The 26,146-nt window shown below is 41.0% G+C and overlaps 1 protein-coding gene across 1 annotated transcript in view; it reads left to right on the forward strand.

The window, feature by feature from the left end:
• Nucleotides 1–26,146, forward strand: part of Astn1 (astrotactin 1) — a 319,917-nt gene that overhangs the window by 216,428 nt on the left and 77,343 nt on the right. The window contains exons 10-14 of the mRNA XM_021156108.2: nucleotides 3,132–3,269; nucleotides 3,761–3,911; nucleotides 14,399–14,565; nucleotides 17,556–17,750; nucleotides 19,251–19,378. Of these exons, the coding sequence (XP_021011767.1) occupies nucleotides 3,132–3,269; nucleotides 3,761–3,911; nucleotides 14,399–14,565; nucleotides 17,556–17,750; nucleotides 19,251–19,378 (779 nt within the window). The remainder of the gene's footprint in view (nucleotides 1–3,131; nucleotides 3,270–3,760; nucleotides 3,912–14,398; nucleotides 14,566–17,555; nucleotides 17,751–19,250; nucleotides 19,379–26,146) is intronic.

Here is a 26,146-nt window from a genome sequence, read left to right on the forward strand (position 1 = left end):
TTTCCTACAAAGGGTTGACCCTCGGAAGGTCACTGATAGCTTCATAGCATTAGATGCTGTATTTGTAAAATGGGGCCAAAGTACTTGAGAGGGCTGTCTTGAGAATAAATGAGGAGCTCTGAAAAGTGCCTTTTCTCTTTTCTTTCTTTCTTCCTCTTTCTTTCTTTCTTTCTTTCTTTCTTTCTTTCTTTCTTTCTTTCTTTCTTTCTTTCTTTCTTTCCTGCCTCCCTCCCTCCCTCCGTTCTTTCTTTCTTTCTTTCTTTCTTTCTTTCTTTCTTTTGCTTTTGTTTTTGAAAATTCTCAATACTTGTTAGTCTCATTCCATATCAAACTTGCCTTGGCCTACAGGGTTTCACCTCGACTCTAGCACAGACCAAAGGAGACTCCATTGTTTTGCAGTTCATCTTCTTCTCATGGAAAAATAATGTCTTGGTCACTAGATCCATCAAAACTCAAAGGTTAGCTCACATCCTGCTTACCAGGAAGGATTAGCTTCACCAAGGCATTCTTTAAATTTGTACATTGAGGGTATGTCATCGAAACATCGTTGAAAATGAAGGAAACAAAATATCCTATCTATTATTTAATGACTATTTGTGGAATGACTCCCTCAGTCTAGGAATTGTGTTCATCTTCCTCTGCTACCCAAGGACACACTTTCTGCTCAGTGATGGTGAACCTGGAAAAACTGCCAGGCACAATTCCATGCATGAACTGCAGCAGAGATTCTGTAATGTAGAAAGAGAAAAGTCCCTTTTCTCTGCCTAAGTATTAAAGACCAAGTTCCTAGGATACTTTCTGGAAGGCTTTATGACAGAAAAGGATTGTCTAATTGACTCAACTCAGGTAAAGAAAAGAGAAAATAGAATCTAGAAAGAAATAGTAATAGAAGCAAAAGTAATGTGATTAAAAGAGTAAGGATTTCAGGAATTTCCATCATATGGTATGGAGGGAACAAAAATACAAAGCAGGGTTAGGGTCAGAAAAAGCTAAAGATGTGATAACAGTGACACATTCAGATTCTTCAACTTTGCACACACAGGAATATGTTAAATAGTTTCAGTTGGGGCAAATTATAGATGTTCCCCCCTTGGAACACTGTGAGATGGTTAGACAGGAACCCCATTCTTCCATAAAAATAATTACCCATCACAAATGTAAAACAATTGCAACACAACTGCCAACTGTTTCTTAAACCTTGTTACATTATTCAAGTAAAATTATTTTGAAATTAAAATAGAAGACAAAGGCCATTGTCCAATGAACCACATTACTCCTGATGCCATTCAAACTTGTGGTTGTTCTTCTGAAATGGTATGTGTTAGTATTGTCCTTATCCAAGCTGCGTGGTGTACATGTCCACCTCAAGAATGTCCTTGATGGCATAAAAATGAAATCATACAAATGCCTGAAGGTCATTTATTTCAACCCACATTTATCCTTAACTCCCAGACTCAGGGTGCCTCAGATCAGCCTGGTGTTGCCATATTGCCAAAAGATGTGTGTGTGTGTGTGTGTGTGTGTGTGTGTGTGTGTGTGTGTGTGTGTATGTTTAAGTGTGCTGCTGTGCCTTCAATAAATATTACTGGTTGATTTCCTAGTGAATAGAGCAATAGTCTTTTTCACCACCTGCCAAGTCCTAGGCTTGACTGCTGCCTCATATGAAGAGGCAGGAAGATCTGAGAGCCTCCTACAGATTTAGAGCATCTCAGAATTTCCTCAGAAGTTGAGAGGATTCAGAGGCATGGAGGACTAAGAAACAACAGTACAGAAATGGAAGAAATAGCTCCAAATCAGGCCACCTGCCTCTCTCCCATAATCCCCTGTGCTGAAGCTGGAACCCACCTTCTCTTTCAGCAGCTCCAGAACTGTCATTCAGGTCATGGGAAGAAAACACATAGCTGTGCATTGACTCTGTGGCCAGCACTCTGGCTTGGGCTACACACTTCACTTAAAACAAACAAACAAACAAACAAACAAACAAACAAACAAACACTAAGGCACTAGTCTGATTTCCTATCATTTCGGGCAATGCAGAGAGGAAAGAAGACTGTGTGGGCTAGGAGAGAACTGAGCAGGGCTCGGAATATGGCTGTGACCAGCATGATGACAGAGCTGGTGCAGAGCTTCTGCTTAACTGCACATATCCTTCCATTGTTCCTCCCGCCACATCAAATTGGGAGGAGACGCTAGGCTGCCACTGCCTGTGATATTCCACCCACATTGGCTTTTATCCCTGAGACTATTATTTTTTACTGTGAATACAGAGCATTTTAATGTCTTTGAGATGAGATGAATGAATAAACAAACAAATAATCTCTCCTGGTTTCCTTAAGCTCTCCCTTGAAATGCTGATTGATTCTTTTATTTCTTTTAGCACTTGTTATAAGAATACATTTTTAAAAAGTCTTCCCAGTATCCCATGGGTTATCATTGTTAGCTCAGGGTGTGGGTAGGCGTGCAGAAGATAAATCTGGGCCTGTTTTGTTCGTTTGCGAATCTCTCTATTCTCACCCCTGGAGGCCCCTGACTTCAGTTACTTCCGTCCCTGTCACACATAAGCTGGTAAAGGGAAACTTCTTCCTTTTCAGGGAGAAACTCTGGCTGCCACTGCAAGTTATCCAGATCCAGGATGAGGATGGGGTAGCCATTATCTCATCTCAATTAAACTGCTTCCAAATTTTGTATGACTTAACACAAGGGAATCCTGAATTCAAAGCTGAAAAAAAATCTGAGACTCCCTTTTGATGACTTGATAAAAGCCATTTCTAATGGACAAATGGGTCCTATGATCAAATCTTCTGCTCTTTGGTGCTGTGAGAAGGATGAGGTCTCTCTGCCTTTCTCTGACTTGGCCATGCTGTCCCTGCTGGGGACACTGTCTCACCCAGCTGAAGAGCACTTCAAGGGATGAGGAAGATGAGAAAGGAGGACGTGGTGACTGAGTTCTACATCCTCTGGTGTAATTGTTATGTAATACCATAACTACCTGCTGTGTGGGTCCCTGTAGCATCACCTGGTATGTGCATACTTATAGATTCATGAAGGCTGAAGAGGAGACAGCTAGTGACAGAACACTAGTGGGCAGTTATGCCCAGCTGTAACCACCTGGTGTGTGTGTGTCCATGCAGATTCACCTATACCCTCGGGGAAGGCATGTGGTTACCCCTCAGTAAGAGCTTTGTGATTCCACCAGCTGAACTAGCCATCAATCCATCAGCAAAGTGTAAGACGGATATGACTGTGATGGAAGATGCTGTAGAGGTCAGGTGAGTCTCGATTCAGGGTGGCTTAGGAGGTGAAAGAAGAAACCACCTGAAGGTACCAAAACTAGGGGAGGCAGAGGTAGAGCAAGCTGAACTTGGCAAGCTGCCTTTAATTTCCCTATATACACAGTCAGGGTCTGCTCTTTATCTGGGCCAATATTGCATAACCCAAGGCTCATTCACTGGAAGAGGACATAAAATTAGAGTTTGTAAGCACTTCCCACAAACCTCAAGGACTGACAGGCAATAAAATGTTAATTTCCTTGCCTATGTTCAGATCTCCTTCTTTGACCAGGCATTATAGCATTTGGCTCAGTTCCCAGATATGGCCAATGCCCATGATTTGTTAGTTCAACACTTTGAATATAGCTAATCTTCAATTTTTTTTATAAAAGAGAGTGAGACCAGAAAAAGGAAACCAGATCAGAACATGGAATATAGGAACACTTGTGGCTTTTGGAATCCCTTGATACCTCCATTGCTTCTTCATACAGAGAGGAGCTGATGACATCATCATCCTTTGACAGCCTGGAGGTCCTCTTAGACTCCTTTGGGCCAGTGCGTGATTGCAGCAAAGATAATGGAGGCTGCAGTAAGAATTTTCGCTGCATTTCAGATCGCAAGTTGGACTCTACTGGTTGTGTGGTATGTTCTTTCTTCCATCATAGAGGGTCCTGTGGGAGGGGAGGGGCAGGGAGATAACACAGGATATAATCATGCAGAAGCAAATCCGTGTAGTAGCCAGCTGTGACCACCATCTAGTCTAAATTAAGATTTTTTTCTCTTGATAGGAATGGGGAGTTAAAAATCAGTCTATCAGGGAGTCTTCACAGAGCACTACTAGGTGGTGGTATTTTTGTTGTTGTTGTTGTTGTTTTCTTTTGAAACAAAATCTCAATTGCTTGATTTTATTAATAAAGACTTGGGAGCCAGATGCTCTGGTGAAAGTCCACTAGCTCAGAGAAGCAGAGACGCAATCAGCTGACTTTCCTCCTTAGTGGACATCCCGAAAGGAAATTCTCCTCCAAGTCATCTCAACCCCACTCCACTCCCCAAATGGAATGTTCTTCCTTTCTACTTCCTGTGTGTGTCTCTATCATTCCACCTGATTTCCTCTGGTGGTCTTTTTTTTCTTATGTTCATCCCCTGTCAACTGGTTGCTTGCTCTGCCTCTTTACCTAAAGTCAACTTAATTTAATCCTGTTTATAGTAAACAGAAAGCTCTTGGATTAAAGGTGTGTGCTAAGGTTGAGTCACACCACAAGACAGGTTTTTCCAGTAAATAACACAAGCTAGGGGTTCACAGTGTGATCAAATATCCTGCAACAACAAAGTGTTCTAGACCTTTCTAGAGGAACTTCCATAGATTGAATAGTAAAGTCTTACAAGACAGTTGCTAAAAGCTATTTGAAAGCTAATCAATTGCTTCAAAAAATGGCATTGGCTCCAAGCTAATAGAAAATTTTAGGAGAAACCCACCCAAAGGTAGATAAGTTATGATAGAAATGCTAAGGAAAAACATAACCAAAATGTGATGGGGGGTTAGAGAGATGTCTCAGCTGTTAAAGGCTAAGGCTAACAACAACAACAGTTGCCAGAACCCATGCTGACCTCTCCAGCTTCCTCTTTAGAGGCAAGCATCTTTGAGACTGTGGCAGATCTGCTCTACATAATGAGTTCTAGGCTAGCCAGGGCTCCTGTCTAAGAAACAAAACAAAATAAAACAAAGACAAAAACAAAACAACAACAACAATATCAGGTGGAAATATTACATCAAGGAACCCTGCTTCTTTAAAAAGTTGGTTTCTGTTTTTCTTTTGTTTTCAGATCTATAAACTTAGTTAAAAAAAACAGCTGATGTTGTTAAGCAGTAAGACTTTTAGGGTTAGAACACATTTGCCATCTCCCAGGTTATGGCACTGAAGACAGTACTGGACCAGGAAGTTAAAGGGAGGCCAGAGATAATGAAGCCATTGGATGCTGGTTCCTCTATGTTGGGCATTACTATTCCCCATAACACACTCATCTCTTTTCAGTCCTACCTTCTTTTGAAGTTTAAAGGGGAGAATCATGCAATCTCAAAGAAGGGAGAGAGTCTGGGTCAGGGCAGGATGTGAGGGTAGATGTTCAAAGTGAAACAGTGAGGTAGGGAACACTCATTGAGATGTGCAGTTCTGCAATGTTGAGTTGGGAGAAAGGACCAGGAGCTCCCAGCCCTGGAGAGGATATGGTGCCCCATTTAACTTCCCATTCTGACAGCTGAGATGTGGGAGAGGACCCAGAGCATGGGAAGCTGTGAGGATGCAGAGCCAATACCATCTTTCACCCTCCTTCTTACTCAATTCTGCGCATCTGTTCCATTCAGGGAGCTCTTCAGTATCAATGATGAATGTCTATTTGGTGTCCAGGGTGTAGTCACTAAGCTGGCACCAACTCAGCTGCAGCCAGGACAAGTCTGGCTTTGCTTAGAAAAAAGGGGACATGGAAAAAAAATCAAAGGAGAGATAAAGTTATGGGTCAGGTAAGATAATCTGTCAGGTACCTAAAGAAGACAGAAAAGAATGTGGGGAGGCACTTGGGAAAATTCAAAGTATTTCAAAATATAAAGACAGTAATGGTTAGTTCATAGCTTCCACGTGCAGCCAGGAGGTGAGCTGATGCCCCTTGGTGCTCCGCTCCTTTGGCAAGTTCCACCTACATGAGTTTCTCAGATGACAATTTCACTGTTAAAATAGGCTCTTTTACCATCTAGCCTGCTTTCCTTTATCCAGAATTCCAATCTTTCATTCCTTATTATTTTCTGGAGTCATTTTAAGTACTGAGACCTGGGCATGCACCTATGTGACCCTCTCTTGCCCACCCTCCTTAGCCATCCACATATGGTTTTCATAGGAATATTCATACACAGGAATTGACTCCTATTACTTCTTTCTATCAGGACCCATTCCCCAGGGTCCAGGGTTGCCTGTCAGGTGCCTTCTCTTGGCCATCCTTGGCCTTTCTCTTGGCATGTAGCTGTGCTGATGGATTCCTAGTCTCCACACTGTAATCTGTGAGACGGAGCTAGCAAGAATAGTTCTGATGAATATGCATTTGCAGAATTGGAGCCACTGCAGAAAGTCACCCAATTATACCAGAACTCTATTAGCATAATTCTTTGAAGTTACTACTCCACGTGGCTCTCAGAGCGAAAGGGGCCAAGCCAATTGGCAGATATATTTCATTCACCATATCTCTAAAAGCATATGGTCTCTGTGAAGAAAGGTGGAGTTTGTGAGAGCCTCACATGTGAGGCTTGTGACTCTACTGAAAAGATGACTAAGGATCTGACATTGAGCCTGACCTGAGTCTACTGGGCATCTATATTGTCTCCAAGTCTTGTTGTGTTAGCAGAGTGGTCCTTTGTCATCTGGAGGAAGGCCAGAGGCAAAGATAATAAATGTATCCACTGCCATGTAAAAAATTGGCCCACCCCTGCACTCTGTGTTGAATGGAAAGACTTCCCAAGAAAGACATATTTTCCTGAAAGGAGAAAAGAATGAGAAGCAAGAGCAATATGGACCTTCCGGAACCTGGGAAGGAGTCAGAGATATGGACCTCATAGAAGATGCAGCTGTATATTTTTCTAACTTAAACTCAAGCCAGACAGGTAGGACTCATGTTATGGCCATATGGGCTGCTCCACCTTCATTCTTCCTAGAAAGGCTCTGTCAGTTATGCTTCGGCTCCCAGGGGTTAATTGCTACCAGTTAATTACTATTATTTATATTGCCTCCAAGGACAGAAAACAAATACCTGTGAAAAGCACAGCCTTGTGCAAATCGCAACACACCATTAAAAAATAGGACTATTTGCCAACAGCCAGGGGCCATGGAAGCTTCTGGAGGGTTCTCAGAGCATAAAGCTACCACTCACTACTGATGGCCAGACCTTATTCACTGCCCTTAAATTCTCCTGCACCAGACACCTTCATATAAATCACACTGAATTCAATGGATTAAAGCTATACAGATGTGTTAGATTACAAGTCTACATGAGAAGCTAGGATGGGTCTCACTGGGATGGAATTAAGGGAGAGTCAGGGGTGTATTCCTTTCTGGAGGTTTTAGAAATAATCAGTTGCTTTACCCTTTTCAGCTTCTAGATTCTATACACTTTTCTCAGTTCGGAGGTCTATTGGTACACCTCTAACTTAAGCCAGAGATACTGTATCTTTTTGTCTGTCTGTTTCTCTGCCTGTCTTTTTTCTTTTATTAATTCATTTATTTTATATATATATATATATATGAATGAATACACTGTAACTGTCTTCAGTCACACCAAGAGGAGGCATCATATCCCACTGCAGATGGTTGTAAGCCACCATGTGGTTACTGGTAATTGAACTCAGAACCTCTAGAAGAGCAGTGAGTACTCTTGACCACTGAGCCATCTCTCCAGCCCAATACAGAACTTTTCTAACCATTATTGTGTAGTGTATGTCTCTTCCATTCTGCATCCTTCTTCTACATTTAACAACTCCTATGATTACATTGAGCCAATCTAAATAGTCCAAGATTATTCCCCATCTCAAGATCCTTGATTTCAGCATATGTATAAAGTATTTTTGGCTATATAAGGTGGTATGGTCTTATATTCCTATAATAGTATCACCGACAACTTTGGATGAACCATCTATGACTAATGACAGAGGCAATTAAGAAGATGTAGCAGAGAGAACTTCAGTCTCCTCACCCCAGCCCCAGTCTTCATGAAGGTTTCAGTGTGTGTGTGTGTGTGTGTGTGTGTGTATGTGTGTGTGTGTGAGTGCGTGCACGCACGCTCCTGCAGGACTTCTCCCAAGGGGAGACATCATCAATTATCTTTCTTCATCAATTACTATCTTAGTCTTTGAGATGAGATCTTTCACTAAACCTAGAGGTCAAGAATTCAGTGAGACTTGAGCTTTGTACAAGGAGATAAGAATGGGTCCGCTTGCATTTTTTTATATGGTGACCACCAGTTGAACCAGCACCATTTGTTAAAAATGCTGTCTTTTTTCCACTGGATGGTTTTAGCTCCTTTATCAAAGATCAAGTGACCATATGTGTGGCTTCATTTCTGGGTCTTCAATTCTATTCCATTGATCTTCCTGCCTGTCTCTGTACCAGTAACCTGCTGTTGTTTTTTGTTTTTTGTTTTGTTTTTTGTTTTTTTCCACTATTGCTCTGTAATATAGCTTGAGGTCAGGGATGGTGATTCCCTCAGGAGTTTTTTTACAGTTGAGAATAGTTTTTGTTATTCCAAATGAATTTGCAAATTGCTCTTTCTAACTCTACAAAGAATTGATTTGGAATTTTGATGGGGATTGCATTGAATCTGTAGATTGATTTTGGCAAGATGGCCATCTTCATTATATTAATCCTGCCAATCCATGAGCATGGGAGATCTTTCCATCTTCTGAGATCTTCTTTGATTTCTTTCTTCAGAGACTTGCAGTTCTTGTCATACAGATCTTTCACTTGCTTGGTTAGAGTCACAACAAGGTATGTAATATTATTTGTGACTATTGTGAAGAGTGTCATTTCCCTAATTTCTTTCTCAGTCTGTTTATCCTTTGAGTAGAGAAAGACTACTGATTTGTTTGAGTTAATTTTATATCCAGCCACTTTGCTGAAGTTATTTATCAGCTTTAGTTCTCTGGTAGAATTTTTGAGGTCACTTACATATACTATCCTATCATCTGCAAATAGTGATATTTTGACTTCTCCCTTTCCAAATTGTATCCCTTTGTCCTTCTTTTGTTGTCTAATTTCCCTAGCTAGAACTTTAAGTACTATGTTGAATAGATAGGGAGAGAGTGGGCAGCCTGGTTTAGCCCCTGATTTTAGTGGGATTGCTTCAAGTTTCTCTCCATTCAGTTTGATGTTGGCTACTGGTTTGCTGTATATTGCCTTTACTATGTTTAGGTATGGGCCTTGAATTCCTGATCTTTCCAAGACATGGATATTATTTAACATGAAAGGATGCTGAATTTTGTCAAATGCTTTCTCAGCATCTAATGAAATGATCATGCATTTTTTTCCTTTGAGTTTGTTTATGTAGTTACCAAACCCAGACACTATTGTGGATGCCAAGAACTGTATGCTGAAAAGAGTCTTATATGCCGGTCTCATGAAAGGCCCTGCCAGAGCCTTATAAATACACAGGTGGATATCCATAGTCAACCATTGGACTGAGGATGGGGTCCCCAATAGAGGTGTCAGAGAAAGGGCTGAAGGAATAAGGGGTTTGCAACCCCTTAGGAAGAATAATATCCACCAACCAGACTCACCAGAACTCCCAGGGACTAAGTCATCAAACAAGGAGAACACAAAGCTCCCGCTGCATGTGTAGCAGAGGATGGCCTTGTCAGGCATCAATGGGAGGAGAGGTCCTTGATCCTATGAAGGCTTGATAGATGCCCCAGTGTAGGGGGAATCGAGGGCAGGGAAGTGGGAGTGTGTGGGTGCTTGGAGGAACATCCTCATAGAAGCAGTGGGAAGGAGGAAAACTGGACAAAGGAATAACATTTGAGATGTAAATAAAGAAAATATTCAATTTTTAAAAAAGGGGAAAAATTCAATGAGACAACCTTGCTAAAAGCCATATAGCCCCAAAAATCCTTATGTGCATATCTCCCTGGTGCTAAGATTACAGGCATTAAGACTAGGCTTTTACTCTTATGGGTGTTGGGAGGGTGAATTTACATCTTCATGCTTGTGAACAATCACTTTACTGAATGATCTATCTTCCTATGCCCCTTCCTTCTTCCCAGGCCTATGCACTGATATACTGCAAATATAGAAAATAGGAAATCCCATGATTCCTCCTCATCCACACACTCACACTGGTGCAGAGAATACCCAACAAGTGCTTCTGCTTCATAAGATATTGAAATAAATGAGATAAGTAGACTATCTTATGACCACGCAAGGAGCAGGATTGGCAGTCCTGAATTCTTGTGTATGGAGCACATGACCTTCCCCCACTGACCATCATACTCTAATGAATATTGAGTTGTTCAGTGACCCTGACACCCTTCCTCCACATGCTGCCCACTATGGCTTCCCATGACATGTGTCATCTCACTTTTGTTTGTGCACAGATGTGCAGAGACCATTAGGCGTGAGCGTCTCTCCTCTCTGTAGGTCAATAAGTAAATGAACACACTTCAGAGGCTCCCAGAGAAATGGGGGCAGAAAAACCACAGCAGCCTGAAATATAAATTCAACTCCATCGCACATTTCCCCTTGGGAGAAGTCCTGCATGGCTTGAACCAGCGTGTCAAAGCCCATCAAGAAATTGTGGAAATCATTATTTGCAAAATGTATGAGATTGCCACATAGGGAGAAAAAAAAACACTATTTCCAGTAGGAAATGTGGTCTCTTGGCTTATGAATCATCCAAGTAAGGTGAGGCAGGCTCAGCTGCTGAAATCTGTCCCTCTGCTCCCAGGAGACACGAATATGCTCATGCATCCATCACTCATATCCATCTGCCAACAGAGTATCTACTTTGTAATCTGGAACTTATATGTCTGTGGTCTCCAATTTAGCCTCCTAAGCAATTAATCAACCAAAACTCATTGGTTGAAAAGGAGCGGGGGTGGGGGGGAAGACGACAAATAAAAGGATTTGAATGGGGAAAAGCCATTTTAATCTCATTAGCAAATTATGCCTTAGACCAGTAATGAGTCAAGAAGCCATGAACATCTCATGAAAGATGATTAACCTTGTGTATTTTAGGGGTCACTGAAATATGAGGTCATTCATTAGATCTTCCTGGTGGGGGGAGTACTATGACTCTAATAAATGGAGTTTTCTTCTTAAACCTGTAGTTTATAAAGTCCCTGGAACTGCTAAAAGTAATCTATGCAAAGCAGGGTTAATATATGACCTTGGGGCTCCTGCCTGGGTAAATGGTTCTCCTTCAAGGTCCAAATGGGAGGATTATCCACAGCCAGGAGAAAAAAAACGCCAAGCCTTGCCAGCAGAAAGTGCAACTACTATAGACAAGTGCTTCCTTGGACAGGGCTGCAGCTACCTCTGTAAGTGGAGTCACAGTTGACTGTAGCCTCTCTTTGCAGTTAGATCAAGATTTTGAGAAAACCTGAAATTTGAATGTCTTAACAGAAGGAAGACACAGGAGAAACCAAAATTATTTCCTGGTCGCTTGAATGACTAGCTCTGTGGGAAATGGGTGCTCCAAATACTGAGAGCTATGAAAGAAATCTCAGCTTTTCATTTCAACAGTTTTTTTCCTGGACATATTTCTAAAATGCTCTGAACTGCCACCCAAGTTAGTTACAGTACAATAAAGATAATTGCATCTTTCTCAGTGACTGAGGATCTTGTTTTGCCTTCAAGGTCATCACTTGGGACAGCTTGCAGGATTTTGTGCTAAAATAGTTCCACTAGTAACATGGTGTGTGTGTGTGTTTGTGTGTGTGTGTGTGTGAGTAAGGAGGAACATAGAAAAAATATCAGGCTAAAAACCTATAAGTCTGTGACTGAGGCCAGAATATACTTCAGAAATAGTTTAAAATAGTCAAATGCAAATCTCCATGGCTGTTTCACATTGTTGGTACATTGCCTTGATTTCTTCCAAGGAGTCCAGATTTTATCACAGGTGGGCAGCCGAATGTCAGAAATGCACACAAGCATTGGAGTTAGACAGATCTAGGCCCAAAGTGCGGTTCTATCATTTTCTACCAATGGTGACCTTAAACGAGTTTCTTTGTTTTTCTAAGCCACCTATAAAATTGAGAAGATAAAGTATCTGTGTTGTTGGGACTACATAAATACAATAGATAAAAATAGTCTACAAAAAGAATTGCCTAATTCGTGATAGCTGCTGTTATTATTTTTAGCTTTACTTATAAGAAAAGAAATTTATCCAACTTGGACAAGACAATGAAGGTTCTCTTCTCTCCAAATCTTTGAAGAGAGTCTGGACATCAGGTGGTCCAATTTGGAGCAGTCATGGTCATCTAGGCATTAGGACCAGGCAAGGCATGAATATGCCAGGACATGGAATTCTGGAACATTCTGTTTCACTCAGTGAAGTCTTCGTCAAAAATTTTGCATGATGGAGCATTCTGAAAAGAAGCAAGGTGGCTGAGAAGCTGGGCAGCCCTGGCTGGAGGCTACTAGAGCTAGCTGGTGTGAGAACTGAAATCACACAAAGCAGTATTAGCAGGACAACTGGCTTTATTCTGCTTGATGGCTTCTAACAATCTTTACAAAAGGGTGGCAGAGTAGGGGGAACAACTCCTGGCCATCAGCAAGAGACATTTAATTCCAGTAACACTTTGTTTCTATAGCCAGATCAAGACTGGGCAGCCACATGGTGCCTAAGCCAGCCCCCTCTGGTGACACATCTGGCTTAACAGCTGGGTAGCTGAGGAGCTTGGGGTGTGTGTAGGGGGGTAGGTGATAACAAATCATGGGGTGCAACCCTTTGCTTCTTCAATTGCTTGTTTGCCATCATAACCATTATAGGGAACATCTGGGTGTTCACAGCAGGGGGCAGCCCTCCGAATTGGTTTTAAATGCTGCCACCTTCAGCATTCCATCTGTCTTCTTGGGAAAGGGGATATGGACCAAGCTGGGGGCCTGGCATGTCCTGGGGTGGGACATTTGTTTAGGAAATTGCAGAATTAGTCAGTAAGCAGTACATATCCTGCTGTGATCTTTGACTGGGAGAGCAGGAGGAAGCAGAGGTAGTTTTGCAGAGACACATCTATCTGCACATCTGCAGAAGCTAAGGCAAGGTACCTGGAGAGAGAGAGAGAGAGAGAGAGAGAGAGAGAGAGAGAGAGAGAGAGAGAGGCCAAGTAGTGGAGAGTGAAGAGAGACATGGCTCACACTGGCCCAAGTTTCGTTTGGGTTATGGAGGAGTGTGCGTGCTTGCAAAAGACAGACAGACAGAAAGGCAGATACATTGATTAGATGGGTAGGCGGGTGGGTAGGTGAATGGATGGATAGATAGATAGGTAGATTGATAGATGATAGATGATAAATAGGTAAATGATAGACAGACGGGCAGCAGACAGACAGACAGACAGACAGGCATATTGTAGTCATTAAAATCCAGAGTTTTGGAATCAAATCTAGACACGCTCAGTTCTACCCCATTCTACCTGCTCAAGCCTGGCCTTCATGGTTCCCTGCTGCCCCATCTGTTAGAATCAGCATTAATATTAATGGACAACATCTTTACACAAGCTTAAGGATCCAGGTTGAAAAAAATAATAAAATAAAATTTAAAAAATAGAATCTTGGAGAGTCTAAAGCAATATCGGGGTTGCCCCGTGTCCTGGAATGAGGATAGGGCAGGATGGTTGTGAGAGAAAATGGCGCCGGCTTCAGGTTCGGTAAATAGATGTTCCACGAGAAGACGACACAGCCACTCAATCAGGATGCCACAGCCAATATTCCAAGGATTCAAGTGGGGACTGGCATGGAGCAGCTATGATTTTAGAAGTCAAATGCTGTGCCTCAGTTTCCTCTTATCGCTCACCTTCTGGGGTGTTCTGGAGATTGGGCTAGACAATTAAGTAGGCTGTGTAGCTTCCATGGATTGTCTTTGAGACATCAAAGTGATCATTTCCCCACTGTGAGAGCCATCACACTCCTCTCCAAAGCTACAGAAAACGTCACCTTTACCTTCAGACTGGCAGCCCTGGTTCACTCCATTCTCCAACATGGCCAGCTGGTACCAAATTTGGTAAAGTGCCCTCCTAGTGTGGAGTTCAAACAGCACCACTGCTTTCCGGAGTCCACAGGAATCCCTGCTTAATGCGTTTTAATTCTGGCCCACCACTTCCTCTCTGCTGCCAGCCTGAGGTCCAATTGGGAAGCAGCACTCTCCATTTGCTCTGTCTTGACACAGTGCTCCATGCCAGCCTCCTTCAGAGCCAGTGCCTTAATGCAAATGTGAGTTGTGCCCAGAGAGAAGCAAAAAGATTAAAAAAGAGAGAGAGGGCCAAAAGGGCAAAAGGAAATTCATGGATTCCTTCCCAGGTGTAATAGTTTCACCTGGAGTCTGTCCGTGACTGCACGCGGGTCTCATGTTTACCCTCTTGTGTGGATTCTTTCTCGTTCTGCCAGTGTCCTTCAGGACTCAGCCCTATGAAGGACAGCTCAGGCTGCTATGATCGCCATATCGGAGTGGACTGCTCAGATGGTTTCAACGGCGGCTGCGAACAGCTGTGTCTCCAGCAGATGGCGCCGTTCCCGGACGATCCCACCTTGTACAACATCCTTATGTTCTGCGGGTGAGTGGGAGCAGCCAAGAGGTTGCTGGGCTGAGGGACTTTCCAAGCTGAAAACCCAGTAGGTCCGTGTGAATGAACTGGTCTTGTCCTAGGCTCTAAGGAGAGAGCCAGTAGCATGGATAGAATGAGCACTTTGATAGTCTAGAGGAACCTTAGGGGAAGTCTAGTCCAGTGGCTACAGAAACACAGCCTCTGGCTTAACTTAAAGGAGAAATTAACCACATGGTTTACATAAATCATTGCTTAATTAAGCAAAGATGTTCCAAGCTATGCCTTAAAGGAGCTACGTTAATAATACGTTTTGTGGCAGAAACTGTTCCCGTGGTCCAACACTTGAGAGAAAGATTATGTGAATCTGGTAGATTATCAAAGGCGGAGGAGTGGTTTTCGAAGAATGGGAACTTCAAATGCTGCTTCTCAAAGCCCTGGCATTTTACATATCCCGCCCTCCTTCTGCAAAGTTATTAATCCCTCAGGATATAATGCTTTTCCTGTGATCAGCTCTCTCCCCCATCCCCGTGAGGGAACAGCCTGGGCGATAACATTCCATTTCACAGGCGAGAAAAAGATGCCTGGTGAAGTAAACGATCTTCCTCAAGACTGGAAAGTCAGTAAACGGGAAGATTAGGAGCAGAATTCAGGCCCTTTCTAACTTTTTAAAAGCACTGCAGTTTTCTCAAAATTTAAATTTCTATTGCTGAGTGAAATTATAGTTGAAGTCATTTTCATGCTATATTTATCAAGTAAATAAAGATTTAGCCAATTCTGCTGTGTCCGTAGATGGCTCGTCCCTTCTTTCCTCCCTTCCCCCACTCCCTACTACTATGCTCCACTCCCCCACCCCATCCTGTTGCTGCCAAGTCCACTGGGTGCTTGCTGCATGCTATACACCACACTGACCACTAGGCTGCGGAGGGAAGTAGTATTTAGGATTGTGTCCTCAAGAATCTCACCGTCTAATAAGCTTGCAATGCACATCAATGTTTATAGTCATAAAACTATGTTAGGGGCTTGCTAAAAGCCGATGCCTGCTGAGTAACCCGTGAGAAGGTTTCCAGTGCAGTTGTAATGTTGTTTTATTGTATTTTCTCTCATTTCTTTGCAATTGAGCAATTTGCGTATGTAGTTTCTTGTAAAATCCCATTCCATAAATAGAAGCTTGCTCTAAACTTTAATGTTCTCTGTAATGTTACCATTAAGATTGACCCACTTCAATTAATTTTGGAAGCAGACTCAGCGGAAGCTGCATCTCTTTTTATTTACTGTATACTCATTTCACCACCTGCTTGTACAGAGAGCCTATGTACGTGTTAGACACAAGGGTAACAACAGGATGCCCAGAATGGCCTACCTTCTCAAGAAGTTTACCATGTAATACTAAGACAGAGGAATGAGAAGTGGGGCCATGTGGGAGGGACAGACAGTTGGAATCAGGCAGCTTTACCCTGGCCCATCACCCAGACTCTGGCTGATTTGGCTAGAAGAAGGAACCATTTCAAGATCTCCTCCAAGACCTACTCTGACATGTGGAATCTGTCCTTTGTGGGTCTCAAGTCATATCTGTCTCCTGGACAAAAGCCATAGATTCCCATTGGACTTTCGGGTTTTAGTCAGAATTAGGCACATGTTGAATGGTGTTGCCCAAGGCCCATATATTACCTGGCTGCCAGATAAGTCCTGACTTAAGGTTCTTGTAGAGAAAGAAATTCACATGCACTTACAATTAAAGAATCCCATTCACACCTGTTAATTCAACGGTATAAATGGGAAATGGCATGAGTTAGCAGTGAAGGCTGCTTGCCTGTGGTCCTCATTTGCACCTCTGCTAATAAAAATAGCAACCTCTAGCCAGCACTAGCTGCACATTTAGCATGGTTTAAGTTCTATATGTTGAATATATGAATTAATTTCCTCAATACCCAGTACAACAGCTACTTCCCACACCTTCCTTGCAGTTTTGAAAACAAAGTCTCACGAAAGATTAATCAACTGGCCCAGAGTTGCCCAGTTAAGGACAGCATTGTTACAGAATTGTGTCTTACTTCTTGAAACTATGACCCTTTGTTCCGCTATAAAGGACTGGATTTTTAAAAATTTATCACAATTACTCCAGATAGTGAGAAGTGATGTGCTCACCATCATATTTGTCTTAAAATTTTAAATTTGCTCTATTTCAATGGAGGGGCATAATTCCTTTAAACAATGACAGCCTTGTTAAAGAACTGCGTCTTACTTGAGTTAACAAATGTATCTTACTTATAACGTAATTACAAATAAAGTCCAATTAATGACTTACAAGTCACTGACCCATGATTACCAAATTAGTATTACGTTCCAATTGGAGCAATACGATATGGAAAGCACCCACCCAGGAGGCAGTTGTTGGTTTATGGAGCACACAGTAGCCCTGGCATCTATTTACTTCAGAATATCAGTGCTGAATAGAAAGGGGTTGGTATGAGTTGCTGATTTGTTTGTATGCATTTCAAACAGAACACACTAGGAGATCATAAATCTTCCTCATTTCTTAGTTGACTTGCCACAGGACCAGTTTACAGAGTTATTGATTCCTTAAGCACAGTGCACTCTTTTGCTGCCTAATTACCCTACAAACAATTGCCAAAGCTCCACCGAACGTGCTTGAGAAAAAATGCAGGCTTACCTTATGCTCAAGTATGTCAATTGATTTATAAGCTGATCTCCTTTAATTCTTAAATTTGATTCAGAAATCAGAAGGATAGCTCCTGAGTCCTAAAAGACCTATCTTCTAGGGAAAAAAGTAAAACGATTGATGTTATCATGATGGCAAGAACCTCAATTTATAGATTTAAGAACCTGAGTTTGAAAGGACCAAGATCCAATTGAATTATCCCTGGTTTGGGGCCATCCAGTATCTTTCCAAAGGAATTGCTTCCCAATTTGCTGAATTGCTTTTGTCCTGATGAGTCAATGATGCATACTTCCTTACCTTGAGCTCTCTATCCTATTAGGTGTATCGAGGACTACAAGCTTGGTGTGGATGGACGCTCTTGCCAACTTGTCACAGAGACCTGCCCAGAGGGAGGTGACTGTGGGGAAAGCAGAGAGGTTCCCATGAACCAGACTCTCTTTGGAGAAATGTTCTTTGGCTACAACAACCAGTCCAAGGAAGTAGCCACTGGACAGGTGCTAAAAGGAACATTCAGGTGAACTTCATATGCACAAAGCTGTTTTTCAGGGGTGTTGATGTGTCTTCTTTTTTGAAGAGCCTTATTCTAGTCATAAAGGTGAATGTGATATACCTAAAGATGCAGATAGATTGTGTTCTTGCCCACAATCCTGTCCACATCTACACTCTTCATTCAAGAACCCAAGAAACATGTTCCTTCTGGGTACATCAAAAAACCTTAAAAGAAATCTTACCTTCAAGACTTCATGTCGAAGCCACACCAAAATGTTCAAGTTCCATTCTACCTCCAAATCTTTTTGTTTGGTTGGTTTTTGTTGTTGTTTTTTTGTTGTTGGTGGTGGTTTTTTTTTTTTTAGACAAGGTTTCTTTGTATAGCCCTGGCTGTCCCAGAACTCATCTACCTCCAAATATTAAGACCTGGCTTAAGCAAGTCTAGAACAGCAGTCCTCAGAGTCTGCTCAAAGGATTCTTGGCCATCACTGAACCTCTTCAGGGAGAACTTATGCACCACCCATTAGAGAACTAAATTTCCATCATATTTGACAACTAAAATATCATGTTGTAATAAGTTGGATTCAGTTGTAAGAATCCAGTTGTTGTCTATTAAGTAAGACATTTAAAATATAAAATAATATCATTCCCCTTTTTCCCATAAAACAGGTTAATAATGAATGGGCTTATTAGCAATTTTATATGAACTAATTTTTTAACTATCTCCATAAATGTCAATATTTACCATGGTAAATATTGACATTTATGATTATGGCTAAGTATTTAGGACATTTAGTTATTTTGAAAATTATAAAGCACTCCTGGAGACAAAATATTTGAACCATTTATTTAGAAAATGTGTTACAGATTCTTCATTTGGCCAACGGACTCCTGTGCTTGTTCTTTTGGGGCCTTTTTGAATTTTCTTAGAACCCATAGTAATATTCTGGCTATCAGATGATGATGATGATGATGACAATGATGATGATGTCAATATTTTAACATGAAACACAACTTGGTAGCAAACTAAGCCTTGGAAACCCTTGGTAACAAATTGGAAGCAATTTTCAAGATGGTTCCTGTTTCTGTTTTGAACAGGAGATTTTACAAGTATGGTTTTTTTTTTTTCATTTTTATCAATGGCATTGATTTGCCAGGGCAAAAAGTGTGATATCAGAATTGATCTTGTGATTGCCTGAGTCTTCTCTGTAGTCTACAGATGTAACCAAGAGTGTTGATATCTTGTAAAGAGGGATTCAGAGGCAAACACTCTGGTGGAGGGAAATATTCTCTGTTCTGCCAATAAAGATTTTCAGCTGATTTGCCTCTCATCTCTGTGCCCCCTAACCCCCTACCTTCCTTATTCATATGACAAAGTAAGTCATGTCATGATTACCAAGTGAGTCTCAGGGTGAGGCATGACTTTTGGTAAAGAAAGACTTTTTTCAACTGTGTGTTGTAATACAGACTGCATGCTGAGAGGTAACATGGACACTCAGAAAACAAAGGTCTGCTCTGTTTCTAGACAAAACAACTTTGCTCGTGGTTTAGACCAGCAACTGCCAGATGGTCTTGTGGTTGCTTCTGTCCCACTGGAGAATCAGTGCCTAGAGGAAATCTCAGAGCCCACCCCAGACCCTGACTTCTTGACCGGTAAGTGTTCATTCACTTTCTTAGCCAAACCCAGACAGATGTCTATTGTTTCTTAAAATCACACCACTATCTTGATGATGCTCATGTTTGTTTCTAAGCCAGTCATTTCTTTGAAACATGATAAACGATTGGTTATAAAATCGGACATTATTAGGATTAATCGTCAGTAAAATTGTCAATATTCTCATATAATTGCTACAAAATACCTGTGACAATGTCTTTTCTTGCTAAATTCTATAGGAATTCATGAGAAAAAAATGTCATAATGGAGGCATATACGTTATAAAATCAAAGGTTATTAGGATTGTCAGTAAAATTGTCAATATTCCTATATAATTGCTGCAAAATATCTGTGACAATATCTTTTCTTGCTAAATTCTATAGGAATTTGTCAGAAAAAAAATGTCATAATGGAGGCTTATGCATTATAAAATCAAACATTATTAGGATTGTCAGTAAAATTGTCAATATTCTCATATTATTGCTAAAATATCTGTGACAATATCTTTTCTTGCTAAATTCTATAGTAACTCATCATAAAAAATGTCATAATGGAGGCATATGCATTCAAAGGTTTTGTTTGTTTGAGGTATCTAGGTCATAGAGGCAGAAAGAAGATGGACTGCATCTATCCTCCTAAATGGGTGTTAATAGTGCAGTTGAGTTCCCTGCAAAGAACTTAAGGAGCAGTGAGATAAGACAGAGACTTGTAGAGTTTTGTTATCCGGTGACCCTGTGTTTGAATCTGGCTTTGTTACGTGAAGGTCTCTTGATCCTTCATCGAGTGAAGGAGACAGTAAAACCTGCCTCTCTGTTCTTCAATTCCAGTTTCTTCTCTCAGCCTATAAGGGACAGAGACATAGCTTGGGCAGAGGCCTGGCCCAAAGGGTATAATGTTTCTTTCCAGGTTGTAGGTTCTAAATAGATCCTCTTTGAGCTAAGAAAGGACTTCAGGTGTCCCATGAAATATAGAAAATCAGTGACTTGAGATGTGGCATCACTTGCTAGAACAATATGCGTGTGCTCAATTTTGTTTATTATGCTTGTTTCTTCATTATCCCTCTGCCTTATTTATCCTGCCTTCCTTATGCTCTACTGTCTGCCTCTTTTCCTCCATTTTCTAAAGAATGGTTGAGCCTTCAGCAGAAACCAGGGATTAGAGGTCGTTCATCCGGAGGCAATGAAGCATAGTAATTATTAGCATGCACTCTGGAGCCTGACAACTGAGATCTGCTCCTTACAGGTCTAAGTTCAGGGCAAGTTACTTAACTTCTCTGTGCTTAGGTTTCTTTTACCCTTAAAAATGTGGATTAAAACACTATCTTCCTCATAGAATTGATGTGATGGGCTAACACTAACAAAATTGTTCCTAACACATATGACATCTCTATTTATTAACTAAATAATGTACCAATGAAAACTAATGTTCAGCATGTATAAACAACCTGTGCCTATATACAGTGATAAGTGTAAACAACCTGTGCCTATATACAGTGATAAGTGTCCTAGCATAAAGTGGTAAACTTACTTAAAACACTATGAGATATTTTGGTGATTTTTGCTTTTTTTCTTTCTTTCTTTCTTTCTTTCTTTCTTTCTTTCTTTCTTTCTTTCTTTCTTTCTTTGTCTCTCTCTTTTTCTTTCTTCCTTTCTTCCTTTCCTTTTTCCTTTGTTATTTTTCTTCTTCCTTTCTTCTTCTTTATTTTCACTCCATTGTAGATGACAACATTATGTCTCAATAATGTCATGTCTCAATGTAAATAAGTTCGCCATGCCTGTTACATGTCTTCCCTATAGTAGGAAAGGAAGCAACATAAAATAAATAATAATAAGAAGTAGATATGTACTGGACCTTCAAGAAATATCTTCAAAATAAAAAGTCAGTTGCCCATGGGAGACTGATTACATATATATACACATATAAACACTACACACACACACAGAGAGAGAGAGAGAGAGAGAGAGAGAGAGAGAGAGAGAGAGTCAGAGAGCCCTTATGATACTAACATGTAGCCTCAGGAGTGTTAAAAGGCATAGGTCTCTGGCATCATGTTCCATTTATTTACTGAGAAACCCTTCTCTCTCTTCTCCCCCCCTCCCCTCTGTGTGTGTGTGTGTGTTTGTGTGTTTGTGTGTAAAAGAGGTTTGGGGGCTGCTATCTACAAACAGGGCAAGTTTCACGCTAACAATAAACTACTTGTTTAAAGCCTCACCAGGAGCCACACACACCCCTCCCCTGAAGTTTATGATTAATTTTGGAAGAGAAGATTGCTCTGCAACTACCAAGCTAGGAGGATACCCAGGGCGGCTTAGGATGATACCAGCAGCCTTTCAGAAGGATTGAGTGGAATAGAGCTGAGAAACATCAGAAGCACCTGTATTTGAATCCACACCTTCTAGATAAGGAAAAGCTTCAAATTACATTCTTAGCACAACAGGATTATATTTACCGGTGTGTTCTTGGACCTCTCTTCACATGGCTTACTAGAGTTTAAAAAAAAAAGAGAGAGAAACAAGTTGAGACCCGTTTAATCTGCATGGCTCCAAGGAAGAGGGAGTGGAAATCACAGGGGGAAATGTACAGTTAATGACCTGGCTGCTTTTCTATCCAGTTTGTAACCTATTTTTGTTAAGCAGAAGTAGTCAGACCAAAGGCATGGCCTTTCTGTGTTACAAGCAAAGAGTGAGCTCTTTCCCTTGTGGTTTTAAAGCCCAGAACAACTAGAAGGATTGATTAAAGAGATGGCTGACTCAATACCTTCCATAGTCTCTGGCTAGTTCTGGCAACGGTTTAGTGATAGCTTTTCATGCGGTGATACAGTGAATCTTTCTGTCACACTCTGTGTTGTTATGGGTCATAATCCTCACAAACCTCCAAGCTTGGAGGGTTTTAGAGCTAAAGTGATCTTCAGAGTCTTCTGTCTCAGCATTTCTAAGCATGATTTTTGCTGTTTTTTTTTTTTTCATGAAGAAAATCAAAGTTTTTTTTTTTCATAAACCAGTTCTGACTTCAAATTTGTTCAGAAATCTGCATGAGGTATCCTCCCCTCAATAATTTACATCACCTTAGTATAGTAAGCCTGCAGGCAAGAAATCCCTTTCACTTTATTTAACCCAGCAATTCCCAATCCTGTTTAATTAGAGAATCCTTTGCACACAGACCATCTGGCAGAATTATTAAATAACACTGGCAATACTGATTTATAAATCTTTGTTGGCTTCTTCAGAATAACAGTTAAACACTCTAAGCTTCCCAGGCCTTTCCATTGTCATACGTTACATGGAAATAAAAAGGCCAATCAAGTGGTACCAAACAGGTAACTGTTGTTTATCCTGGGCTGGCACTAGCAAGGAACATGGCATGCTCTCATGTATGCTTTGGCACAGCCTCGTAAGTCGGAAGGAAAGTGGAAAAACTTCATGATGAGGAAGGGGAAGCTCAGCAGTGTGATTGGCAGCTATTGGCATGGGGAAACTGAAGGCGAACCGATTGGAACCTCTGCCATGGTCTCAGGGGATGCATTAGATAATCAGTCATTAATAAGATCCTTGGGGTTTGAATGAAATTGTTACAGGAATAATTATTGGGCCTCTGGGGTCATATGGTAGGGAAGGTCTGGCTTTCCACAGAACTAGCTTGGGGGTTTTAGGTTTGCTCCCTGGATGAGGCAGTACAGACATAGTCATAAAGACATGAGTCATAGTTTTCTAAGCAGTTGCTATAGATTTGGGGTAGAGTTCTGCTTCTGCGTTTTGTTTTGTGTCCATTTGTATACTCTTTCCCTTACCCTCCTCTCTCTTCCTCTGTCTGTCTCTCTAGTTCCTTCCTTTCCCCTCTCTCTTCTCACTTCTCTCTCCTCCACTTCCCTTTTCAGATTATACCCTGTATGTTCAGTAACAATTTCCTCAAGCATAGGATAAAATATGTAAAATAAAAATAATACCCATTCTCAAGAAAATGAAGTCAGATACTTTATTTGGAAAAAAAATCCATTTAGTATAAATGCATTCCAAAAATGATAGTAAAATAAACCTGACTGCACGTCAAGGACACTCTGAGAAAGAAAGACATGACTCAGCCAGAAAATACATATGTTATTCTTCCTTTTCCACTATGGGACGAATTATTTGTAAGTAGGCAAAGACAGACATCTCCCAAGCATTAACAGTTATGTGGCTGCTTTCCTGATGACAGTGGAGTCTGATCATAGCCACTGGAATTGTGCTTACCAGTTAAGTGTGTGGGAAATAATAAAAATCGAACCAACACATTCCTGGTGCTCGTGCTGGCTCTCGGTTCTGGTGGGCTGCCTAGCCATGCACTGTCTGGCAATGGTCGACCTGTTTTTATATCGTGGAGACTCTGACTCAGAGCTTCAAAACTTCACCCAACTCACTGGTGGGTCGTTACCACGCCAAACTCCCATGACCTTTGTGGTGCTCCTCAGGCAAACCCTCGCGTTGCCACTGTACCATTCCCTCTTAAACCCAGAAAAGCTGCCACGTGAAGGACGATGCAACACAAACTTAGTTCAGAAACAATGATAACTCAATCACTGGGCACAACAACTAAAATCCTAACTTGTAAGCCTTATTAAATCTAAATCCTCCACTGTCGAATCCTGACAGATCTGCCATTGAAACCAAAAGACACTTGTAATTACATCTTGTCCTCACGGCTCGCTATCCCCATCCAAAAGACCTAACTCTCTCCTGCTTCTTCTCTTCCTTCATCCAACCCGGAAGTCCCTCCTACTCACCCCGCTGACTTCCTTTATTCATTAGGAGATTGTTCACAAGAACAGCACCAGGCCCATCCACAACAGTTAAGTAACCAAGTCTACTTGGCTCATCCTGGGTAGAGGTGGGAGACTATCATCTCTATCTCCAAACATCCATGCCTCATACTTATTCTTAAATCCTCTGTGTTGTTCTGGGATGAAGTCTATAAAGTCACAGCAATGTATGCGTTAAGAAATGTCAAGTCTACATATGTAAACTTGATGGTGGAGAGAGAGGTGGGGTGGGGGAGAAAGGTGACAGTGTCATAGGGACATGCTTGCACATGTTGCTTTATTCTCTCCCAAATTGTTTTATGCTCATAATTTTATTCTGCTCTAGCCGCCTACCTGTCTAGTAAATGAGATAAATACCCACTTTAGATCTAAAAACAGAACATTGTCAAGAACATTTGCCTAACATCATATGTACAGCTACTTGAAATCACAGAACTGCAAAGGAAACCAGAATTCATTTCAGCCAGACCTCTGTCTTTGCAGATTAAGCATCTGGGAACTGCAATGTCCCACAGCCAAGTAGCCACACAGAAGCTACTTGAGTTGTGAGAAAGAAATGTGACAAACATCAAAGTAATTGTCATTCTGAAACATCCAGCTGCAGCAACACTAATAGCCTGAAGGCCAAGCCACCTGGTTTCTTGTTTATCTTTTTCTACCAGGACCCAGTTCAGTTAAAGGGCTCTACCCTCCATTGTTGAAGATCTTGGTGTGTTAGCCTTGGTGTGTTTTATACATAGCCATTATCAGACAGCAACAGAGTGGCTGTTCTGATATGGACACTGTATTAAATGGCTCGGCACTGCACACGTATTTTCTGTGTTAATGAATTGTACCCTTAAAGTAATGAAGCCTTACATTTGTTAAGTTCAAATTCCATTTGTCTGCTTTTGAAGTTAATGTGACGGTGAAAAGCCAAAGTTTGTATTCATTTGAATGTCGTCAAAAAGCTTCATGCTTTGAAAGGTGAACATTCAAAAGAGAACACAAAATATCTTCTCTTCATTGCATGAAACTTCTTTTTGATTACCTGAGAGAAAATTTAAGCAGTTGCTTCACTAAGCAACTTTTCTTGACCTTTCTTCCTTTTACCAATAATTATTCCCATCGGAATCACACATAAATGGAAAGTTGGTAATTACTCACCTAATTTGATCAGAGTTGACAAGCAGCTAATTAATCCTGCCCACTCTCCATTTGGTTTAGGTATTATGTTAGTTGATTTAGTTTCAAGCAGCATAAGCCAAAATGGCTGAAAAATTGACTGCACATGTCTGTTTCATTGACATCCTTGTGCATATACAATCTATGTATCATGTACATTTGAAATACTCATTTGTATATGTGTACATATATGCACACACGTAAGTATACATGTGATATATGTGTGTGTGTGTGTGTGTGTGTGTGTGTGTATCAGATGGCGGGCACAGAAATGAAGCTAAAATGATTTGTTTTGGGTTTTTTTTTTTTTGGTAAATAAAATTAGGAAGGCATGATTTTATTTCCTTTGACCCAATCATTTTGTTTCCATAGGATAGTATATTTTTAGTAGTCACTAAAACTCAAATTGGAGAACTCTTTCTCTCAGCTCTTAAGGAAGAGCACACCATTGATAACATGTAAAGGCCCTAAAGAGGCATATGTTGAGAGGTCTTAGGCAACAGACTTAGCTTCTCAGGACTTGGATCTTCTCATAGGTAATGGGCACCTTAACAACATAGCCTATTGCTTGGCACATGGGTGGTGCTTGGTATTTGGCTGCCACTACCCTTTGATGACTTAGTTACTTGGGCACTGTCCTATCTGGTAAAGGGGAAATAAGCATAATCAGCCTCAGAATAATGAAAGTGTAAATACCAAATATAAATCAATTAAATGAGACAGAAAAATCGATGTTACAGATACACAAACTGAGTCAATTACTGCATTTTTAAAAAAGAGAATATGAATCTGGCATTACAATAAGTGT

The sequence above is a fragment of the Mus caroli genome, unplaced genomic scaffold (assembly GCF_978045245.1).
Source record: "Mus caroli unplaced genomic scaffold, Mus_caroli_1 scaffold_1, whole genome shotgun sequence".
NCBI lineage: Eukaryota > Metazoa > Chordata > Mammalia > Rodentia > Muridae > Mus > Mus caroli.